The sequence below is a fragment of the Mercurialis annua genome, linkage group LG3 (assembly GCF_937616625.2).
Source record: "Mercurialis annua linkage group LG3, ddMerAnnu1.2, whole genome shotgun sequence".
Lineage (NCBI taxonomy): Eukaryota > Viridiplantae > Streptophyta > Magnoliopsida > Malpighiales > Euphorbiaceae > Mercurialis > Mercurialis annua.
The window spans coordinates 7,222,963-7,245,311 of NC_065572.1; the positions used below are offsets into that span (position 1 = coordinate 7,222,963).

The 22,349-nt window shown below is 29.3% G+C and overlaps 3 protein-coding genes across 3 annotated transcripts; 2 read left to right on the forward strand and 1 right to left on the reverse strand.

The window, feature by feature from the left end:
* The first annotated feature begins 1,157 nt into the window (after positions 1–1,157).
* Positions 1,158–4,328, forward strand: LOC126672197 (zinc finger BED domain-containing protein RICESLEEPER 2-like). The gene is made up of 8 exons (XM_056104996.1): positions 1,158–1,163; positions 1,260–1,342; positions 1,438–1,513; positions 1,707–1,711; positions 1,805–1,840; positions 1,891–1,990; positions 2,093–4,208; positions 4,291–4,328. Exons 1-8 carry the CDS (start codon positions 1,158–1,160, stop codon positions 4,326–4,328), a joined length of 2,460 nt encoding a protein of 819 aa, XP_055960971.1.
* A 4,558-nt stretch (positions 4,329–8,886) lies between these two features.
* Positions 8,887–12,042, forward strand: LOC126674719 (uncharacterized). Its single transcript, XM_050369211.2, has 5 exons — positions 8,887–9,710; positions 10,104–10,238; positions 10,948–11,120; positions 11,513–11,675; positions 11,837–12,042. The coding sequence occupies exons 1-5, from the start codon at positions 9,246–9,248 to the stop codon at positions 11,966–11,968; spliced, it is 1,068 nt and encodes a 355-aa protein (XP_050225168.1). The 5' UTR covers positions 8,887–9,245; the 3' UTR covers positions 11,969–12,042.
* Positions 12,043–13,468: 1,426 nt separating this feature from the next.
* On the reverse strand, positions 13,469–21,834 carry LOC126674508 (sodium/calcium exchanger NCL2-like). Its single transcript, XM_050368960.2, has 9 exons — positions 21,425–21,834; positions 21,032–21,250; positions 20,012–20,184; positions 19,645–19,790; positions 18,588–18,855; positions 18,364–18,506; positions 17,470–17,701; positions 15,119–15,382; positions 13,469–13,847 (listed from the first exon to the last, which is right to left on the reverse strand). Exons 1-9 carry the CDS (start codon positions 21,789–21,791, stop codon positions 13,599–13,601), a joined length of 2,061 nt encoding a protein of 686 aa, XP_050224917.1. The 5' UTR covers positions 21,792–21,834; the 3' UTR covers positions 13,469–13,598.
* Positions 21,835–22,349: the final 515 nt, after the last annotated feature.

The window sequence follows — 22,349 nt, forward strand, 5'->3', positions numbered from 1 at the left end:
TTTTGATAAAATATACATGTATTTTTCTTTTTTTATTATTTTAATAATTTATTTTAATTTATGTAATCTATAATTCTATTTTCTAATAATTTTATTATTTAAAATATTTATCTCTCTTATAATTATATGAATAATTATTGTTTTTAGTTTTCGGTTGAATTCTGGTTTAACCCCAATTGAACCTTTAAATCTTAACTCTGTCTCTTTATGATCGCGTCGGTTTGACAATATTGGTACAGAATCAACTGACCACTGTTATCAAATCTTGAAAATCCACAGCTAAATTCTCAATCTAATTAAACACTGTTGCCTTGTTTACAAATGATAGATAATCAATGTGCTATCTTTTTGTTCTACATAAATATGCAAACATAGATATAGGGCAAGATAGCACATTGATATAGGGCAATATATAAATTGCAATAACAATTACTAAGACTAATAGAAGGAAACAAAAAAGAAACATAATGACCCCGAAAAATCAAATATTTGTGGTTCTTATTAATTTTAACCAATTTGTTTTAATTTTATTTATTTTATATTTTTTTTAAAGTATTCCAATTGTATAACTAAATATTCTCGATTGAAAAAATTAAATAGTACAGTTTTGCTCATGTGGTGGTCATTGATTAGGGGTGAGCAAAAACCGACCCAAATCGAAAAACCGGACCAAACCGAACCGAAAAAATTATTGGAGTGGTTAAAACGGTTAAATTGGAGTGATTTGGGGTATGATTTTGAAAAATACCGGTTTGTGGAGTTGATTTGGTTTCAGTCCTCGGTTGACCGAACCGAACCGAAAACCGATACTCAAAACGACGTCGTTTTGAGTATAGGTAAAACTCTCTAAAAACCCCCCAGCATTTCTAACCCTAACATCTACCCCCTTGATATAAAATCCTAAATTTCTTAACCTAACTCTCATTTCTCTCCCTCAGCCGCCTCTCTCATCCATCGCTCTTTTCTCTTTCTAAAACCTAAACCTAATTTCTCATCTCCACTCTCTTCAGTCTTCTGCTTCTCGATGGCGATTAAACCTAAACCTAATCTCTCAATCTACTGATTCTCATCCTCTCTATCAATTGAACCTCTTATAATCCATCAATCTGTACATTTATCCTCCTGATTATCGATTAAAACTCTCATCATCAATCAATATGGTTGTACTATCCTCTCTCGATTAAACCTCTCATCTTCCCTTGGGTTTTCATCTTTGTTCTTGGCTCACTGGTTGTCATCTGTGAACCTCTGGTTCCCAGAGGTTTTTGGTTCTTAAGACCTTTGAATCATGGTTGTATGTCTGTGTTTTGGTGCTCAGAGTTTTAATCGATGAAGGTTTAAGGTAAAACCATCAATTTTTTTCTATTTTCTGTTATTGATTTGAAAATAAAAGTTCAGTGTTGTAACATGTTTCTTTCATTTCATGTTTGTTGACAGGGGGATCTGGATATTTGTCTGCTTAAGCCTTGATTCTAAGGCAAGGCTTTGGTGGAATCTCTTAACTTTGATTGTGGTTTGAGGTAGTTGGTTGCTTGACCTTTGATATTCAGCGATCTGTTACTTTTGTGGTCTTTAATGTGATTGTTGTTCTGTTTTGCATGGACAAATTGCTGGATTCTCTTAGGGTTAAAGCTTTGGTGGAAGCTTGTTTACTTTGATAGAGAGGTATTCTGTTTCATACTTGGACCTTTGGTGTTGTGATTTAGTTGCAGTTTGTTGGATGTTTGTGTATTTCTTAAGAAATTATTTGCTAAATTGTGCTTTCTTTTCTGTGTTGCATGAACATATGGTTGGATTCTATTAGGAAAAAAGCTTTGGTGGAAGCTTGGTTATTTGAGAGGTAATCTCTGTTCATGCGTGCCTTGTACCTTTAATGTTTCTGTAATTTAGTTGCAGTGGACTTATTTTTGATGTTTGGTTCTGTTTATCTTGCATGATTTTCTATAAAAAGAAAGCCATTGGTGGAAGCTTTGTCTGGCTTGATTATAAGGTAATATGTTTTTTTCCAAGTTGAATTCATCTTCCTATTAAGTTTGTGTCTGTATTTTGAATAAAGTATTGTATTGATCCCTGTGTGTTTTTCTTTGTGTAGATGGACCCTGAAATGATTGATGTAGATGTACCAGCAGTAGAAGTAGCAGTTGATGGCCAATTCCCAGTTGGTTCAAATGCTGCTGCTTCACCTGGAAATGTGGAAGCAATTGTTGACCCTAATACTGATCCTATACCTACTGTGGAGGCAAATCCTAAAAAAAGGAAGGAGAGTCAACAAAGATCAGTTGTTTGGGAGCACTTTGACACAATCAAAGATGGAAAAGGTATCATTATGCAAGCGAAGTGTCGTTATTGTGCTCGCATATACAACTGTCATGCTAAAAAAAATGGTACTTCTACTCTGAGATGTCATTTAATTAGATGCACTAAGCACCCACATAGTGTAGAAACTAGGCAAGCATTACTCTCTTTTCAACCTGTTGTTAATGTGGAAGCTGCACCTGGTGCTAATCTGTTTTCTGTTGCTAATTGGAAATTTGATCAAGAAGTTGTTAGGCAAGCTGTTGCATACATGATTATAGTTGATGAGTTGCCTTTTAAATTTGTTGAGAAACAAGGGTTTAGAAGATTGATGAGTCTTGCTTGTCCTATGTTTAAAATTCCTTCTAGGTGGACTGTGAATAGAGATTGTTATGCCATGTTTGTTGAGGAAAAGTTGAAACTGAAACAATTTTTTAAAACTCACAGTCAAAGAGTTAGTCTAACAAGTGACTCATGGACATCTAATCAAAGATTGAACTATATGTGCATTACTGCTCATTTTATAGATAATGATTGGAAGTTGCATAAGAAAATTATCTCTTTTGTTACATGCTCGAGGCATAAGGGTGAATATTTGTCTAAGGCTATGGAGTCTTGTTTGCTAGATTGGGGGCTAAAAAATATATTTTCTGTTACCTTAGACAATGCTGAGAACAATAGTACTGCCATGGGGTTTTTTATGAGAAAAATGTTGACTTGGGGTAGTACAACTGTTAGGTGTAAGTATGCTCACATGAGATGCATTGCACACATTTTGAATCTTGTTGTGTCTGATGGTTTGAAAGAGTCTGGTGAATCTTTTCAGAAGGTAAGGGGAGCTGTTAGATATATAAAAAACTCACCTCTCAGACTTAGCAAATTTAATGAATGCAAAAAATCACTTGATTTTCATTGTAAGCGTTCCTTGTGTCTAGATGTTCCCACTAGATGGAATTCAACATTTTTGATGTTAGAGACTGCTTGTATGTACCAGCATGTTTTTGAGGAATATGAAGATGTGGAAGCTTCTTTTAAAATTGATTTGGGTGATGAGGTGCCTAGTAAACTTGATTGGGATAAAGTTAGGCAATTATGTGTGTTGTTGCAATGTTTTTACAAAATGACATTGGCCATTTCTGGTTCTCTTTATGTGACCTCTAACAACCACTTGAATCAAATTTCTGATTTGTCAACCATTTTGCAAGATTGGATTAAGTCTGATGATTACTGTCTAAGTTCAATGGCCATTAAAATGAAAGCCAAATTTGATAAGTACTGGGGTGATCCTAATGTTATGAACAAGTTGATTTTCTTTGGAAATATTTTAGACCCTCGTGATAGAGTTGTTTTCATGGAATATACTTTGAGTAATATGTATGGTAGTCATGTGGGCAAGTTTTTGTTTACTTGTGTCATGGAGGATCTGGTTGAACTCTTTAATGACTATGAAGTCCTCTACAAGAAAGAATTAGCTAATACTGGTGGGAATAGCCCATCACCAGAACTTGTTGGCCAATCCTCCCAAGCTAATTCTGTGTTGAAAGAAAGATATCTGCAGCAAATGTTAGAGACTGGTGGTGTAAGTGGAAGTAAAAAAACTGAATTGGACATTTATCTAAGTGAGGCAGTTGTTGCAAATGATCCTCACTTTGATATTCTGCGATGGTGGAAGTTGAATTCTGAGAGGTTTCCAGTCCTCTCTAGAATGGCCCGTGATATTCTTGCTGTACCAGTCTCTACAGTTGCTTCAGAATCAGCATTCAGCACTGGAGGAAGAGTGCTTGATGACTTCAGGAGTTGCTTGACTCCTAAAATAGTGGAGGCATTGGTCTGTACTCAGGACTGGCTTAGAGATCCATCAAAGCCAGTCTCTATTGAGGAGACACTTGAAGAGTTGGAGAAACATGAAGAAGGTAAATTTTTTAAGTAATTTTCATTCTTTCTTTCAATTCTTTCTATTGTAGTATTACTAACTGTTTGTATTTTTTTTTGCAGGTCTTCAGGATCCAGCTAATGCTCTTAATGAACAATAGTTTGTCTTGAAGTCCTTCTATTTATTTAGTGTTTGCTTGCTTTTACTATGCATTTAGTATTCACTAATTCAGTCCTATGGTTGGAAGCTTTTGCTGCTTCTGTAAAGTCCTATGCAGTATTTTGCTAAGCCTATGATTATGTGTTGCCATGCTAGACTGTTGCTGCTTGATATTGATAATGATAGATTGACATGAGATTAGGTTGAGTGTTTGATTTCTCTGTATTTTGTAAGGGCTATGATGATGCTTCCACTCTATATGACTTTGAATGCTTTAGGTTGTAACTGTTGAGGCACTTGTTTTTAATTGTTGCCACCTTTTATGATCTTTAGTGTTCTGTTTGATTTACTTCTAGATCTGAGCCCTTTTAAGCAATTAACATTGATGTGATCAAGCTTCACCTTCTGGTTTTTGATTCATTAATTGTTATGTTTCTGAATCATTCTTGTGTTAATCTATCATTAGTCATTATTATGTTTATTAAGGCTATGATGAAGCTTCCACCATTGAAGTCTTAAATACACTTGACCATTAACTGTGCGACATAAAATGTTGCCTTTTAAAAGAGTCTGAGTGTTTTTGACTTACAAATTTGAAGTCTGAGCCTTCTATTATCTTTTTCTTTAGTATATCATGAATTTTGTTATTACTCTTTACTTGTTTTGTTTTGTTATCTTTGTGTTTGCAGGAAATCTGGTATTTTGCAAACTGATTGATGTGGTGGAGGCATATTTTGGTGGAGGCATTTCCTGAAAGTGCAGTTACTGGCTCACTGGCAGTAAGTTACTGCAGTATGCATTGCATTTTAAATGCATACAGAGCCCCTTTTGTGCAGTTTTAAAGTCACGGAACTTTTATTTTGCTATTTGAAATTTTGATTCACTGCAGTAATTTTTTGAATGCCTGAATCAGTTTTTTTGTATAGCCTATTTGATTGTAGAGTTTACTTTAGTAATTGTGATTTGTAATTACTAATTTGGTTTGTAAATTTGCAAGTTAGGCTATTTTTTGGCAAATTATATGTAATATTATAAGTTAGGCTATTTTTTTGGCAAATTATATGTAATATTATAAGTTAGGCTATTTTTTTGGCAAATTATAAAGACATGTAATATTTTATTAATTTTTATTTGATTACTGAAAAAATGTTTAATTTTATGTATATTGAATATTCGGTCACCGACCGAACCAAACCGCAATAAACCGAAATTTCGGTTCACCGAACCGAAATAACCGTAAACCACAATGATGAAATTTGGTTTAGGAATTTTAAAGGTGGTTTGATTTGGATTTGAATCTGTGGACACCGAACCGAACCGAACCGAACCGAGCTCACCCCTATCATTGATGGTGCATATTAAAGTAAAATCTATAAAATTGAATTAAAACAAAAAACAAACACCGGAGAAAACAACCATTGATTAACTGCTCTGTGAGTCATATCAATATCAATTGATATGATTAAATAGACTTGGTTATAATTGATAATAAGACAAAATTATTTTACATATTCACATCTTTATCAAAAAAAATATTCTTAAAAATGATTTATAACATTTTAATTTGTAAATTTTATAATTTATGACAAATATATCTAGTCTTCAATTTGAATCTATTTCCGGACGCATAACTACTTTCATTTTAAACTCAGATAACCATTTCTAAATCTAAATAAAAAATCAATTATATAAAATAATTATTTTATGGAATCAAAACTAAATCATCAATTATAAAAGAAATCTTAAAAATAGATTTGAAAATGAAATTGGATTTATTTATTATAAATGATAGAAATTACGGATCAGACTGTCATAATATGATTTAAGGATACATTCATTATTTTGGTAAAAAATACGAAAACATAAAATATTTTTTGCCAATGAAGTGACTTTTGAAATATTTGAGTTAATTATAATGCCAAACAAATTCCTCATGAATTCTTTCAAATTTTTATTTCAATGAAAAAAAGGGAGAATTGAACTTGGAATTTACAAGTCGAATTACAATATATTATTAAATTACCCTTATGGATAAGGGTGTATATTAAACCGAACTGACTGAAAAAATAAATCAAAAATTAGTTGGTTCGATTCACTTATTATAATTTTTCAATTTTTTTAATTCATTAATTTTGAATTTTGAAAAATTGAAAATCCAAACAAAAACTACATATTTATAATACAATTCACTTTAAATGTAATATTATTTTTGTACACAATTAAATAGTTAAAAATATGATATATTATAATTCGACCTAGATTTGATTTTTAAAATAGGCCTAATCACTCAAAAAAACCCTCACCTTTAATTCCTTTTTCAATTCCACCCCGACGTTGAAAATTTGTCAATTTTACCCACTTTTGAATTTTCCGTTTTCAATTGTACCCCAATTTTTAAATTTTTGTTAATTTTTTAACTTAAATGATGAAATCATTCAATTAACTAAGTTTAAACATGAAATTAAATTCTTTTTTATTCAAAAAAGTAAAAATAAGTCCTTTATTTTTAAAAACTAACTAAAACCCATAATCATATTAACACTAACTTAAATTCTTAATTAATTTAACTAAATTTAAATAAATTTTAAAAACGTACAATTAATATATGCTAGACATGGATATATGCTAGACATGGAGAATGTTTTAAACAAATTTCCAAACGAAAAAGACGTTAATTTAATTTTTCAGGGTACAATTGAAACACAAAAATTCAAAATAGAGTAAAATTGACAAATTTTCAACGTCAGGGTATGATTGAAAAGGGGCTAAAAGGTCGGGGTTTTTTAAGACATTAAACCTTTAAAATATCACAAAATTATTTCAATTAAGTCCTCAAGTTCACAAATTGAAGTTTGGTGGGATTGAATTATGATCTCATTTTCTTGAATTGGTACAGCACAGAAAACAATTGGTCGATCATATGTTTAGAACATGACAGTGACCCCCTTATTTTTAATGTATTTAGCTCCTAAATTTGGAGAAGATTCCATTACAAATTGCACCATTTATATGACCATTTTTAGACATTTTAAGCCATAACTGATAATTAGGTCTGTATGCAGCTGAGTCCAATTTAAAGGGCTTCATGATGAGACAAAATCACAATCTTCTATAAAAACCCATGTGAATTAATTTTAACCTACTAACTTACCTTAATTACTCCACTACCACCCAAAAAAAAAATTTGAATCCCATAAATGTTACTCATTGATATGTAATTAATGCTGCAAGATTTTTTCTGATTTGGTAATTACATAAACTTCAAATTTATTTGAAAAATTTCAGCTTATTTTCATATCAATTAGCTTGGAATTTGTAGATTTTTTAACCTTAAATATCTCTCTACAGCAGAGATAGTTAGCAAAATAAGCATACCACTAGTGTTTTCCAGGGTGGATTGAATTTATTGCTTTATCAAATGATTCAGAAGTAATTAAGCAAGTTAATTAAGTTGCTGATTATTTTTAGTTCATTTTGGTAATGAAATATAATAGAATTCTCTAAATACATATGATCTGATTTTATGAGTAGAGGTTAAATCTGGTCCCTAAACTTGTGATGTAGGATCAAATAGCTCACTTTTGATAATTTTAACTAATAATTAAGGACAAAATTCTTCATTTTTAGGTCAATTAAGAATAAAATTATATAATATTAACAAATACAGAGACCAGGATGATCCAAAATTATCATTCATTGACCTAAAAATAAAGAATATTGTTCTTAATTGATTTAAAAAATTAAAAATATTGTTCTTAATTAATCAAAATTGTTGAAAATAAATTATTTAATTTATAGTCACAAATTTAAAAACCAAATTTTCCTCCTGATTTTATTGTATAAATGTAACAATCAAGTCTCAAATCAAGTCCCAGTGCATAATGTCAACAATAAGCTTAAAAATAGTGAGAAAATAGAACAAGGCAAGTGTTTTACCACTTAATTTTACATAAATTTCTTAACGTATGTAATTGAAAAACTAATTTAGTAATTTATATTAATATAAATCTCTTCAAAGAAATGTTGGATTTTATTTGCTAATTTGATTAATATATGGTTTCAAGAACAAATAAATCATACGGTACCCTTCTATATTAACTTTCATTCATCATATCCAATTTTCATGGTAAGGTTCAATCTCTAACAATTTTTTAGGTCCCTCCCAATACTGATAGAACTAGAAAATACAAAGATAAAAAAAATGGTAACTGAAAAAGAAAAGAGATTTAACCATATGATTTCAATTTTTTTATAGAGAATTCAATTGGCGAGTGAAATTAATGATAACATGATTTCAATTTTTTATAGAGAATTCAAAATGTAGCAAAAACTACCAATATATATTTCCCATGCTAGGGGTCCACATACTAAAAAGCTTTTAAATTTCCATGCAATGAGGTAGACTCTAGACTCCCCAATTGCAAATTGGCATAAGAAAAATACAAAAAAACTTGTTATAAATATGGCAAAGATTTTCAGAAATTACGAGACACATTACATGATGTATGATAGACGTTATATGAAAATACAGTTCAGATAATATTATAAAAAAATGCTTCAAAAAAATAAAAAATAAGAGCGAAAAAATAGAGAAATAAAATGAGAAATAATTGAAGAATACTTGGATTTCCATGCTTTGCTTTGAAAACATTCGTATTTACGATTTTCTTGTCCGACAAACAAAATTTGACAGTCACACACAGCCTCTCACTTTCTTTAATAAGCAGAGTTAAAGATCTTTTGTATGCTCAAAACATGGATCAAATTTCTTTGAGATTTCATTTCCTTATATCTCGCTTAATTTTTTGAATCCTTTTTTTGTTAAATATTTCCCCGGATTTCTTGTTATATTTCATTCCCCCTATTATATATTCACATTTTAGATTCTTGAATATTTCAAGATTATTACATATCAAGAATGTGTAGCCATAGCAGCAGCGGCGGTGACGGTGGCGGTAGCGGTGGTGGTGGTGATCATGGTGGTGGTGGTGGTGTTGATAGTTTATACTCTAGGAAACCCTACAAGAGACAAAGAGTTCCGAAGAGAGGACCGGGAGTTGCTGAGCTGGAGAAGATTTTGAGAGAACAAGAAACAAAAAATATTACAGTTGATAAAGCTAATAATTCTTACCAGTCACAGTCTGGTGTTCTTGCTCCGTCAAATTGTGTTCCGTTAGCTCCGAAACCTAGTCATTCTACGTTGGTTGGTGTTAAACTTGACGGATCAAACGTTGTTTTGCCTGAACGGACTTTGTTGCCTACGATGTGGAACTCTGAGAGTAATTATGTTTCTGGTGGAGGATCAAGATCAGTCCCTGGATTTGCATTTTCTACACCGAATCAATTTCATGATCCTAGTTTGATGCAAAGATTTCCATCTTCTGTAAGCAAGAAATTCATTAATTTTTATTGTGATTTTTTATGAAGTGCAAATTAAATCACTAATTTTTTATTTTTTTTTGCAATTATAAAATGAATTTTAAAATTTTGGAAAAAATTAATTACTAACTTTCATGTGTTGACAAATTAGAACACCAAGCTATTTTCCAGTAAAAGACACTGACGTGGACTTCTTATTATACATTGTTCCAATAGTTACGTTAGTGATTTTCGAAAATCAGATTGATATTCTGATTTGTCAAAAATTGAAAGTTGGTGACTAATTTTGTCAAAAAAATTGCGTTGTAATTATAAAAACGTTAAAGTTTATGATTTATTTTGCAATTAACACAGTAATTAGTTACGCTGGTTTTACATAATTTATATGTATCTGCAGAAATTTCATTATCCTCAACCTGTGGTGTCATCTTCATCAACTCCATTATTTTCTGTACCTTGTCATGGTATAGAGCCCCCTTCAAACCAAAGAATTTATCATCATTCCACTTCTTTATGGCCAGAGGAAGATAAGGTAATTAATAAAGTTGTTATTATTATTGTTTTTTACAAAATATATATTGGTAATGTTTTAATTTAGTTTGATTCAATTTTATTCTGGTTTCAATTTTATTTTCACTATCTTGATATTCAGTTGTAGACTTGTAGTGCGATAAAAGTAGGCTAAATCATTTAAATATATCCAAATTTTATGAATTCTTTTTATCAATTCTAATTCTAACTCATTATATTAATTTTCTAAAATTTTGACTGATATGGTTAATTGTATTATAATTATAGCCAAATACTTCATTTGAGTGAATGTAGAGATAATTCATTCTCGGAGCTATTAAACTAATTAATTATCCGATGAACAAATTTTAATTTATTTGATTTTAATTACACGATAATCAACTCTTTTTTACCAAGTGAAAATCATTTTTTATAAATTTTTATTACACTGAAAAAATTTCAAATTTAATTATGCATTTATGATAAATTTTTAAGTAAAAATAAATAAAAATCGACGGACACGTATATATTTCTGTCTAAATTTTTTTAACTGAAATAGAATTAAAATTTAATAACTAAATAAAATAAATTAAAATTTAATTATCAAAATAAAGTTAAACTATTTTAGACGACAAGTTCGGATTTTTTTGAGGAATTAAGCCATAAAACTGTATACTAATGTGGAGAAATTGTCAATTTCTGATGCTGAATTTTGTTAATTTATATAACAGATGGTTGGCACAAAGAGATCAAGACCATTTTCCATGGAAATCCATCCAGTCCCAGCTTTGCACTATCCAGTTCCAACTTTTCCATCTCAATTTAACGGTTCAGATCACTCTTCGTTTCCATGTAGCAATCACAGCATTACAGATCTTCAGCCAAATCAGCATTTTATCTCCAGGTTGGCCTGCCTAGCTACTTAATTATCTTCTATAAATATATATATCAACAAAGATTCATTTTACCCCTTAAATTTACTAAAATATTCAAATAAAATTGAATTCGTAGTTTGAAAAAACACCTTCAAACTTGATATTATGACTGGTTTTACCTTTTCAACTTCAAACTGTGCAATAATACTGGGTCACCTCAGCTCCAATTTATATATAATTCTCCCAACAATTTTCTGTTATTTCATCAAAAAGGGTAAAACAAGTCAAAATATCAAATGTTTGATAGAATTTTATTCTAAATCTTCAAACTTGATTTTATTGATCTTTTATATCAAATTAAAGGGGTAAAATTTATCAAAGCACTCAAGTTATATATATTGATTAAGAATGTTTTTATCAGGGAAATTAGACCTAATTTAGAACCCAACATCAGAAATTACAATACAGACAATGGTTCAGTGTCAGAAGGAAAATTTCTATTATTTGGATGTCCAACAACTCCACCATCTACTACTCATACTCTTCAACAAGACAGACCCAAATCAAATCATTTTCCTCTTCAAGTAAGATCAATTATAATAACTTTCTAAATTAAGAAATTAATTTTGTTATTTAATTTGACTTTGATGTTATTTCTAAATTAAGAAATTAATTTTGTTATTTAATTTGACTTTGATGTTATTGTTTGATGTGACAATTTAATATTTATGTATTTAAATTGAAGGAAAATGGTGGAGGAATCATTCCCAAGAAGCCTTTCTATAGCTTCTTAAATCCAAGAGAGCCTATTGGGCTGGTGGAAAATGAGAGAATTGAAAATAGAGGAGATGCCATTGATCTTAACCTTAGATTGTAATTAATTATGTGTTGTAAGTTCAATTTGTAAATGGTAATTAATCCTCTAATTTTGGGAAAGGAAGAAGAAGAAAATGGAGGTATTTAAATCACTATTTATGGAATATTGTTGAACTTAGTACAAGAATATATGTGTATTTGTAGAAGATTCTATCTTTGAATGTAAAGTATGTAGAGTTGAAGGCACCGTTTGGATTAAAGATTTTTAAAATACATGTATTTTAGCAAAATCGATAGATCTTAAATTAATGGAATTTAAATCCATAAATTTTAAAATTCCATCGTTTGAATTGAATATAAAATCAATGGATTTTTAATATTATTTATAGAAAATAATAAATAGTATAACAGTCCATTATTTATAAAAAATGGTGGATTTGAACTTTCCCACTTAGTAGGTGGGAAATCAAAACCATCAAAAATGATGGATTGTAAAAAATGAAGGAATTTATAAATTCATGAATTCTATTAATTTGTTTTCTAGGCAAACAATAGATTTTGTCCTAATCTATGGATTGTTTAGAATCCATCAATTCAAACGGTGCCGAAGTGTTTTTCAAGAAAGACATGCATACATGGAAATTCTTGCATAAGTAGGATCATATAATAATGTATAGACCAACCAATTAAATGTTAGAATATTAGAAATTTGATATAGTTAAAAAAATTCCTTACATGCCAAGTCTGTTCCCCATGATAATTGCAATTTTTTTATGATCTAATTTACCTTTTTGTGAACATAAATTCCAAGGTATTAAATTTATAGGTTTGCTAAAAATATTTATGCACTTTTATTTTAGTTCAAATCTTAATTTATTTCAATTTGAACATTGGAATTTAAAAATTATAAGCAACATTTATTAATTTATCCTTAATTTTAGGATAAATTAATGTATATGACAACCGGATCATTTGCCAAAGGGTTAATTACATATAAAATCACCACCTTTACACGAATTTTCAAAAATAACACGACCTTTAAAATGTGTCAATTCAGGACATCACCTTTCATTTCTTTTTAAAAACATGTGCACGTTTTTTGATGAAATTTTGCTGACTTGGACACACGATGGGAGTGCCACGTGTCATGCTACATCAGCAAAAACGCCACTAAAAATGTGCCCATGTTATTTTTGAAAAGAAATGAAAGGTGGTGCCCTGAATTGCCACGTTTTAAACGTCGTGTTATTTTTGCAATTTCGTGTAAAGATGTTAATTTTATATGTAATTAACCCTTTGTCAAATAATGGAGCAACAAAAAAAGTTTCTTGCACCAAAATAAAAATTTAGTGACCGTGAAAATTTAAGATTGATTCTAAAAAAAAGTAACGTGGAAATATCTTGTTATCACGTTGGTTCAATTTGACATAAAAACACTAAAAGAACTTCATGTTGCTTGTAAACTTAAAGTACAATGTCTAAACTAAAACAAATTAATTTTTTGTGGCCAAGATGATATAATAAAAAAGTTAGTGACTGGGAAAATATAATACCCTAGAACTCATTTACAATCAATTGTAGCTTTATTGTCACTAATCATACATCTGATCTAATTTTCACTAAATCAATTGCATAATATGATCATATTACACACAAGTAGTATATAGTATAGAATACATTAATTTAGAGTTCTATTTCCAGCCTACAACAAAACGAATTACATAAAAAAGAAGCAGAGACAATGGGTAGAAAGAAAATGCCATGAAAGATGTCCAAAATGGGTAGATGGTGCGTGAAAAGGCAATTAAACCAATGACACCACTAACCACCAATATCACTAAAACTTCTGCTGAATAATCCCATGTGAATCCTCTTGCCCAAATTAGCGCTACAAGTGTTAATAGCCCCAATATGTTGTTCATGAATGCTGCTCCATATATCTTCACAAACAAAATTTATATTTATGATTATGTTTTGGAAAATTTAGACTACTAGTGTCTTAATTTGTATGAATCAACTTCTAAAAAGTGTATTTAACAATCGTTTTTAGTCGTTTTTGATCATCGAACTACTAATAAACCAAAAATAAATAAATTTGATGCATCATTTTGATTCATATGTATATGCAACTGTATAATTTTCATATACTAGTACCACAATGTTACAGTCTCCAAAAAGTTTCGTCGGTAATTTATCAATATGTTGTAGTGTGTCATCACTTTTTTACTAACATGATTATTAAATTCGAGCGAAAGTAAGACTTATTTTATCAATTTAGCACACTCGTGATCAGCAAATAGCTAAATATACTTGTTTGATATATTCTTTTACAGTTAAAATACTAGTTTAAAATTTGCAAAATGAATTTATATATCTAGATCGAACTATGACCAAATTGACATAATATCTTTGGAAAATAATTTTGACGATTTGGTCCGTCAATTTTCTAAATCATGATGATTATATTCAATAAGCGGATACAAAAGTTAAAGAGTGTAATTAATAAAAATATAAGATACAATTGAGTATCTCAAATTATTTTTTATGATAAAATGTTCAACATTTAGAGAAGTTTTTGTATAAAAAAATTATAATAAAATATATTTTAATAATAACTTGCAATTTTTTATAAAATCAGATAGACGGTTTTTTTTCAAAAAAAAAAATTACGATTTGTTTGTTATGAAGTAAATTATCATAAAATAAATTAAGGATCTAAAAAATCTTTTTTTTGTCAGTTATATCCTTTGTCCTTTTAATTTACTTGAAATATAATTATCAACATATATAAAATTAATGGATTAAACTATCGAAATTATTTTTAGAATTTTTTGTCAATTTGATCATAATTATGACATAAAAATTATCTCAACTCTAAAATAAAGGGTGAATCCCAATAAAATACTAAATGTTTACAGGTTCTTTATAGCCAACCTTTAAAATTAAAAGGATTAGCCCATTTTAGCATATTCGTTATCTTTTATAGTCAATTCTTGAATCGACCCAAGAAATGACTATAAAAGATAACAACTATATATGCTAAAATAGGCTAATCCTGCCGATTTTTAAAGATTTATTTATAATTGACAAAAATCGTCAACGATTGATATTTTATTAGGATTAACTCTAAAATAAATAATAGTATAGATATTGAAAAATAATAAATTCAGAAAATTAAAATCATGAGTGAAAGAAAAGAAGATGGACTAACCTCTGAAAATATAATAGAAGAAGCTTCTTCTTTCTTTTGACTTGCGAGAAAAATGGTGGCCATTGCGGTTTTGAAGTTGAGAGCAAATGGAAGTAGAACAAATGAAATGAAGAAAGAAGATATGCCAATCTTTTCTGATAAAAGTTGAGTATTGTTTACCAGAGGCAATCCAAGAGATGACACTATTCCAACTCCAATTATCACTAAAACTATAGACTTTGTCAATGCCCGTATTGACATTTTTTTTATGCTTCTCTTCTCTTTCTGCAATTTTATTTTATTTTATTTTAACTATTACTGCATAAATACAGGGGCGGATCCAGACATTTTGTATGGTGGGGTCCATATATATTATAAATTAAAATTTAAAATTTAAATAATTTTTTAACTCTATTATTCTAAACAATAAAAAAATTATATTATAAATATTAAATAAAACTTAAGTAAGCAAATGAATAAATATAAATACTTTAAAATTAATAGTTTTTAATAAATTAATATGTAAATAACTATGAATATTCTCAAAAAAGAAAATAACTATGAATAATTTTCACTTGTATATTTATAATTACATATATGAATTTTGCCTTCGATTATTTATAACTTTAATTTGCATTGAGTTCTACTTTTCAATTTTAAATGTACCCATTTTATTAATATGAAATTTGTATTTCTAGTTAACACTTGGGACAACTTAAAATTTTAAAAGAATTTATTTATTTTCCTTGTGTTTATAGAAAATATTAAATTTATGATGGATAAATAGGTAAATAGATTAGATAACATATTTTTGTTATTTTATGGGCTGAATTTAACGACTAGAGTCCATAATAGTTATTTAATTTTTTATTAAAATTTATTAATTCATATATTAAATGAGTGACTTCTCATATTAACATATGTAGGTACTGAATTAGTAAAAAAAGATGGGGTCCATGGAACCCACCCTTGTACATATAGATCCGCCACTGCATAAATATGTTTAGTAACTAAAATAAATAAATAATTGAAGGTAAAAACAAATGATATGTAAAAGTTAAATGGAATATTAAATTGTCCAGGTCACTAAACTGAAAAGTTCTTGTGTGAATCTAATTTTCCATGTAGTGTTGTGAAATCCACTTATCGTATAGTGGAGGCACGAGGGGGGGGGGCTAGAGTGGCCTCGGCCCCTTCAATTTCAAAAATTGTTTAAATTAGTTTTAAATTTTACTGTATGCTACGACTTGGTCCTCCAAATTTAAAATTGTCTCCGTAAATATATTTAACCTGCGGTTTAGCCCCCCGATACAATAATCATGGCTCTGTCACTAGCGAAGTTCCTTAGCGACTTCATGCGAAATTAAATATATGTAGCAACAAGATTTTGTCACGTTATATTTTTTCTTACGTTAATAATGAATATTAAATATTCACAATTATTAATTTTACACTTTGTTTCACTTTGGTGTAAGGAAAAAAACTTGATGCTATATGATTTGATAAGATAAGATCTGGTTGTCACATAACCTAATTTAGCATGAAATTATTAAGAAACTTTTCATTGTTTGTATTTTTAAAATTTAGTATGTAAACTTAAAACAGATTAAAATTTATTAATCAAAATAAAATAACACGAAAGTTTAATGATTCTGAAAATTAACTATCCGTTAAAATTGGTAGGAAAAAAGAAGAGATAAAGGCCTTGCTTGCTTGGGGGTAAACAGACTAGAAAAGTTGTACTTTCCGGAGAGTAGCAAATTTTTTTTGCTTGGTTCAATTTTTACATTTTACTTTTCGGAAAGTTGGATGTTTAACTTCCCTTTGACTAGGGAAGTAACTTCCCTATCAAAACCCAAAAAAGTAGAACTTACCTAACACTTTTGTTGGTTTTTCCTAATTTAACTTTAATTCTTTTCTTTTTTTCTTTTAAAATTCATATAAAAATATTTTAATTTATTTCAAAAAATATACTTATATTATTTTATAAGTGTTATTTATAATAAGTAAATATTTTTATTAAATATTTTATATTATGTAAAATTCAAATAAAAAAATATAAATTTTAAATTTTAATATTTAAAAACTCTTTTAAATAGTACTTGAATCGTAAAATAAGAGATAATAAGTAAAAATTAAATTATTTATTTGCTCGATTTTTAAATTAAAATTATTTGTTTAACAATATAAAAATTATCAAAGGACATTTATGTCTTTTAGTTAAAAATATAGTATATTATATTAAAATTAATTTTGTACTTCCCGGGAAGTAAAAATTGAAACAAGTAACATTTATCAAACTTCCTGGAAAGTTAATTTTTCAGAAATTGCTATAAAACGAACCAAGCGAGGCCTAAATTAAGAATGGTTACCTCTATGCAATCATCAATCAAATGAGAATCACCAGACAGCCTTTTCTTCATTCCATCAGTAAATTCGTCAATATGAAGCTCCTTATCTTTGTCTATGTCCAATACTTTCATCATTTTCTTTACAATATTTTCATGGTCAAATTTTGCACTCCCAAATTTGCTCTTAATCAATCCTTGTAGCTCTTTTACAGTCATCTTTTTATTATTATCTTTATCAAACTCCGTAAATAGACTGTACATACGGATAATGAAAACATAATGACAAAATACAAATAAATCAAAGAATTGTATAGTCCTGATCAAGAATTAAAAAAAACGGATAATTTACACTGACAGTCCCTCAACTTTGTTTTTCTCTTCCATTATTGTCTTTTTTTCTCTTTAATTTGTATACTAAAATCTCTTAAATTCCTTTAAGGTTTGATTTAACTTTTGGCAAAGTGGTTTTTATATCCACAATTTTGACCATTTTATCAAATATATTTCTAAAAGATAATTTGAACATTCTAATATGTTAATTTTATAAATTAAGATAAATATATTCAGCCATAAATTTAAACATGTTTTCTAGCACTAATCCTCATTTTGAACTAAAATAATTCTTACTAAACTAAAATTAAGATCAATTGTGTAAAATAATCATTCATGTAATTAAAACTTATAAAAAGTAATCCCAAAAATAGGTAGATAATTCGGAAAATTGATGGGCCAAAATGTCTAAATTAATTTTTAAGGATATATTTGACAAAATGGTCAAAGTCGTGGATATAAGAAAAAATCATTTTGCCTTGAATTTTTAATCTGGTTCAGTTTCTACACACCATAATAATCGGATAGAAAAATATAGGGACTGCCGGTGTAAATTAACCAGAAAATGAGAATTTAGTAGAAAACCTTCTTATCTTATCCTCGTCAGGTTTTCCATCAGTTACTAGACAAGCAAGTTGTTGGTTGTGGGCAGTGTTCCAAATTTGTGCTAGCTCTTGCTCAATTTCAGCTATTTTTGCCTTCTTTTTATCGATCAATGGTTGAACCATCTGCATCCAATTATGTATTAAATTAGACCCGAAACACATTTTTCAAATTAAATAAATATCATAAATAGACAATTTGCTTACATTATGTAACCTTGGCAAATATTTTCTTGAGGAGTCATTCTTATCTGCTATCATTTTCTTAGCTTTGCGAATAATTTTGTCACATCCAGCCACAAATTCATCTTCAGTAATCAAACGGTTACTGTCCTCGTCGAATTGGATCATTAGTTCATCGATTGCGAATTCTTCGTCGAGTTCGAGATCTCCTGATTTCATGTTTCGTAGAAAATCTTGAAATTCTTCTTGGGATACATGATTATCTTTATTTTTGTCGATGTTCCGAAATGTCCTGTTAAAGAGATTGAGAACAAAGCCATTATTTGGAAATAAAATTCTATATGTTAAATTAATTAAACAGATGAATGAAGATAATCTACATTACAAATGCTGAACCGATAAATTAACAAAAAAATGAAAGTATGTATTTTAAATAAGAATATGATATAAATATAGAGTTCTAAAATTTTAAAGATGTGTCCCGATATAGGACTCGACAAGTTTCAGTGCAATAAGAAAAAGGCAAAATGATTTTAGTTTTATGACAAACTAGTCATAATTAAAAAAAAAAATGAATTAAGAGATCGAAAAAGGTTCAATTTTACTTATAATGTTTATGATGGAGTATTAATAAGCCTCTCGTGACATATTCATCTTATATGTACCCTTAAAGTCTTAATAACGGATTGATACTATCCTTCTCTCGAACAGTAAAAACCCTCTATTTCACAAGGACGTAATTGAGCCGTTTTAAAAGTTTAAGGATATATAGTTAAGATAAACATATCACAAGGGGTATATTTATTCCTGAGATAAATATTAGAAGGTTTATTGATTTATATGGTATTATTAAAATATATTTTTTTATTATAGAAAATTTTAAAAAATATCTCGCTAAATATAGACTAATTTATCATAATAAGATATTGAATTGAATTTTATTTTTATTAATTGTACTCTTCATTTTTTTATGTTTAAATTTAATTATCAAGACTTACAAATTGACCGAGTAGACTATCAAAATAGTATATTTCTGTAAATTTGACAATAGTTATAGATATATAAAAAATAATTACGGAACCTTTTGATGCAAGAAACATCAACTTTTCCTTCATCATTAACAAGTCTTCTTTTGGCAAATTTCTGTAAATGATCCAAAAATCCAGCAAGTAGAAGCTGATCTCTTGAATACTCTAAACTTCGTTCTTGGATCCATTGATGACGAGACTGCAATATAATTGAACATATCAAACAAAGAAATATAGTGTCCTAATCCAAGAATTATTTTTATGATAATCGCTAAAGGGAGAGCGCTTGTGGCGGGTTTAGCAGTTTGCTGCTCAACGTTTGTACCATCTGAGTTATAGCTCTCTGGTTCGGAATCCAAGAATTGCATTACAAATTAACAGAAAAAATAAATTATTGAATTCAAGAATGTAAAATTTAACCTGAAAAATGAAGTATGATATTAATGCTGCACAGAGTACAACCAGTATAAGAATATGGCTCCATGGTGGTGATTTGAAGGTACTAGCTATTTCCGCCAAGATTAATGGAATTAGCGACAGAAGCATTATTCCTGCTGTGTATTTCGTCTTCTTATCAGTTCTTACTCCGTATTCTGCCAACATCAAAGTAAAAATGTCAACAACTTGAAGAGTCTAATTGATAATTCAAAAAGGTTCATTTTGCCCCTCCAATTTAACACAAATTATCCAAAGAGTCTACATATGTAGTTTTGGACAACAAAATCTACAACTTGTCGATTTTGGATCAATTTATAGTCTAATTTGACGTCGGCCTTGATGGTCAAAGTGTAAATTGATTCCAAAATGACAAGTTCTGGGTATTTTTATCCAAAGTTACGAACTTGAACTCTTTTTGATTTTTTATGTCAAATTGAAGGAGCAGGTTAACCTTTATTAATTGCTAATTGCTTTGGAGAACAGTATTTAAATAGGGGGCAGAGCTACCCTTAGGCTAGGGTAGGCTCCGGCCCCGGCTGGCACCGATTTTCTTTTTAAAAGAGGTAAATTTATAGTGAATTTAGGACTAAATGAAGGTCAAGCACACACTGCCGGGAAAACATGAATGAATCAGAAGTTAAGACAGGACTGAAAAAAATTATGGTTTTGGAACTAATTGAAATTGACAAATAGTAGTTAAAAATATTATAATTAGTGAACTATACTCTACATCTTTGATTATCAGCGGTTTATATTTTTACATTATGATAACCTAACTTTCATTTTTTTTCTAAAACATGAGCTTACTAAAACATTTATGGAATTGCTTGTGGTATTTATTATGTAATATTTTGTTGGCCACATATCCGCCTAAATTTATTGAGCAACCTCTATTTTGGATTATCAAAATATAGAAAATAAAATGATGGTAACTAAAATGTAAGAAGCGCATAATTTAGTAACCGTAAGAAAATTAACCCGACAAATAGTTGTTTAAGTAACCTTTGAGAATTGACAATTTTTGTTTAACCACCAGACATCCTTTTGTTTTAGCTTTTGATTTCTGATGAGGAAGTGAATCCTGAGCTGTTTTAGTTCTGCCAAGAAAAATACAAATCCCCCACTGTAACGTCAAGTAAAAAACAGTAGACCCGGCAAGCGAACCAGCTCCATTTTCTATTCTAACTCGAGCGGCTTCTCTGTTTTGAGCAAGTCCTGATGCTGAAAGCAAGCAAGAAACCATCAGAATATGAAGCTGGCAATGAATAAAGATGGAAAAATGATTCTATGTATTTTAAAAATAATTTCGACAGTTTGGTCCGTTAATTTTACGAGTTCTCGCAATTATATCCGATAAGCAAATAAAAGAAAAGAGTTTAATTAATAAAAACATACCGAGAAGTAGAACGATTGTTGGTAGAACAGCAAGAACGCGAAATAAAGTGGCGCCATAAATACCGACACCAAGAATACTAAAAAGTTGTTGTCTCCCCTTGGTTAAAATTTTGTCACCAACAAGCAACAAATATTCAAGAATTACAATTTGGAAAATGAAGCCTGGAATATTAGTGGCGCATGGCAAGAAACTATAGTAGTGAACACATGAATGTTGTGTAGAATTGAGTGGCTTTGAACTTAGAATTGAAGAGTTAATTTCAAGGTAATTCACTCTACTCATCATTACTTCCTTATCAGAGTTTAATCCAATAAAATTGCCACTTTGAACGCTATTTAGCATAAATAGGGTGAAGTTTGCTACCATAAATATCTCTTAAAAGCATTGTTATAAAGAGATGGGATGATTGGGGTTCAATAATGTGGCAGCTAATTAAAGAAAAAAGATAGTGTTGAGCTTTTCAATCATGAAAACGATTAATCAGAAAGGAAAAGGGAATATTTGAGTAGAAAGATATTGATGGTATTAAATTATAGTGTTTTTACGGAACGGTAAAACCAAATGTTAAATTTTCCATTTTAATAACCAAACATCATTTTTCAATAGGTATATTTCTAACGGAGATGGACGAAAATGGATCAAAGGTCACAATGTGTTTGCAATTGCTAGCGTAGGAACTCAATGTAGGCATTTTTTTAGTGCATGTACTTGATGGTTAAACGTATAATAGCATAGACTCGGTATGTGTTATTGCCATTCCTGTCTATTATCAAGTATTGCTTTCAGGAATCTCCAAAAAAATTGAACATGAGGACCAAATGAAGGTATGAGTATGACAAACACTAATAACAAAACTAAAAAAAGGTTGCCGGCCCCATTTGAACATTATTTACACTTTTTTGTTTCATTTTAAAGTGATACTTT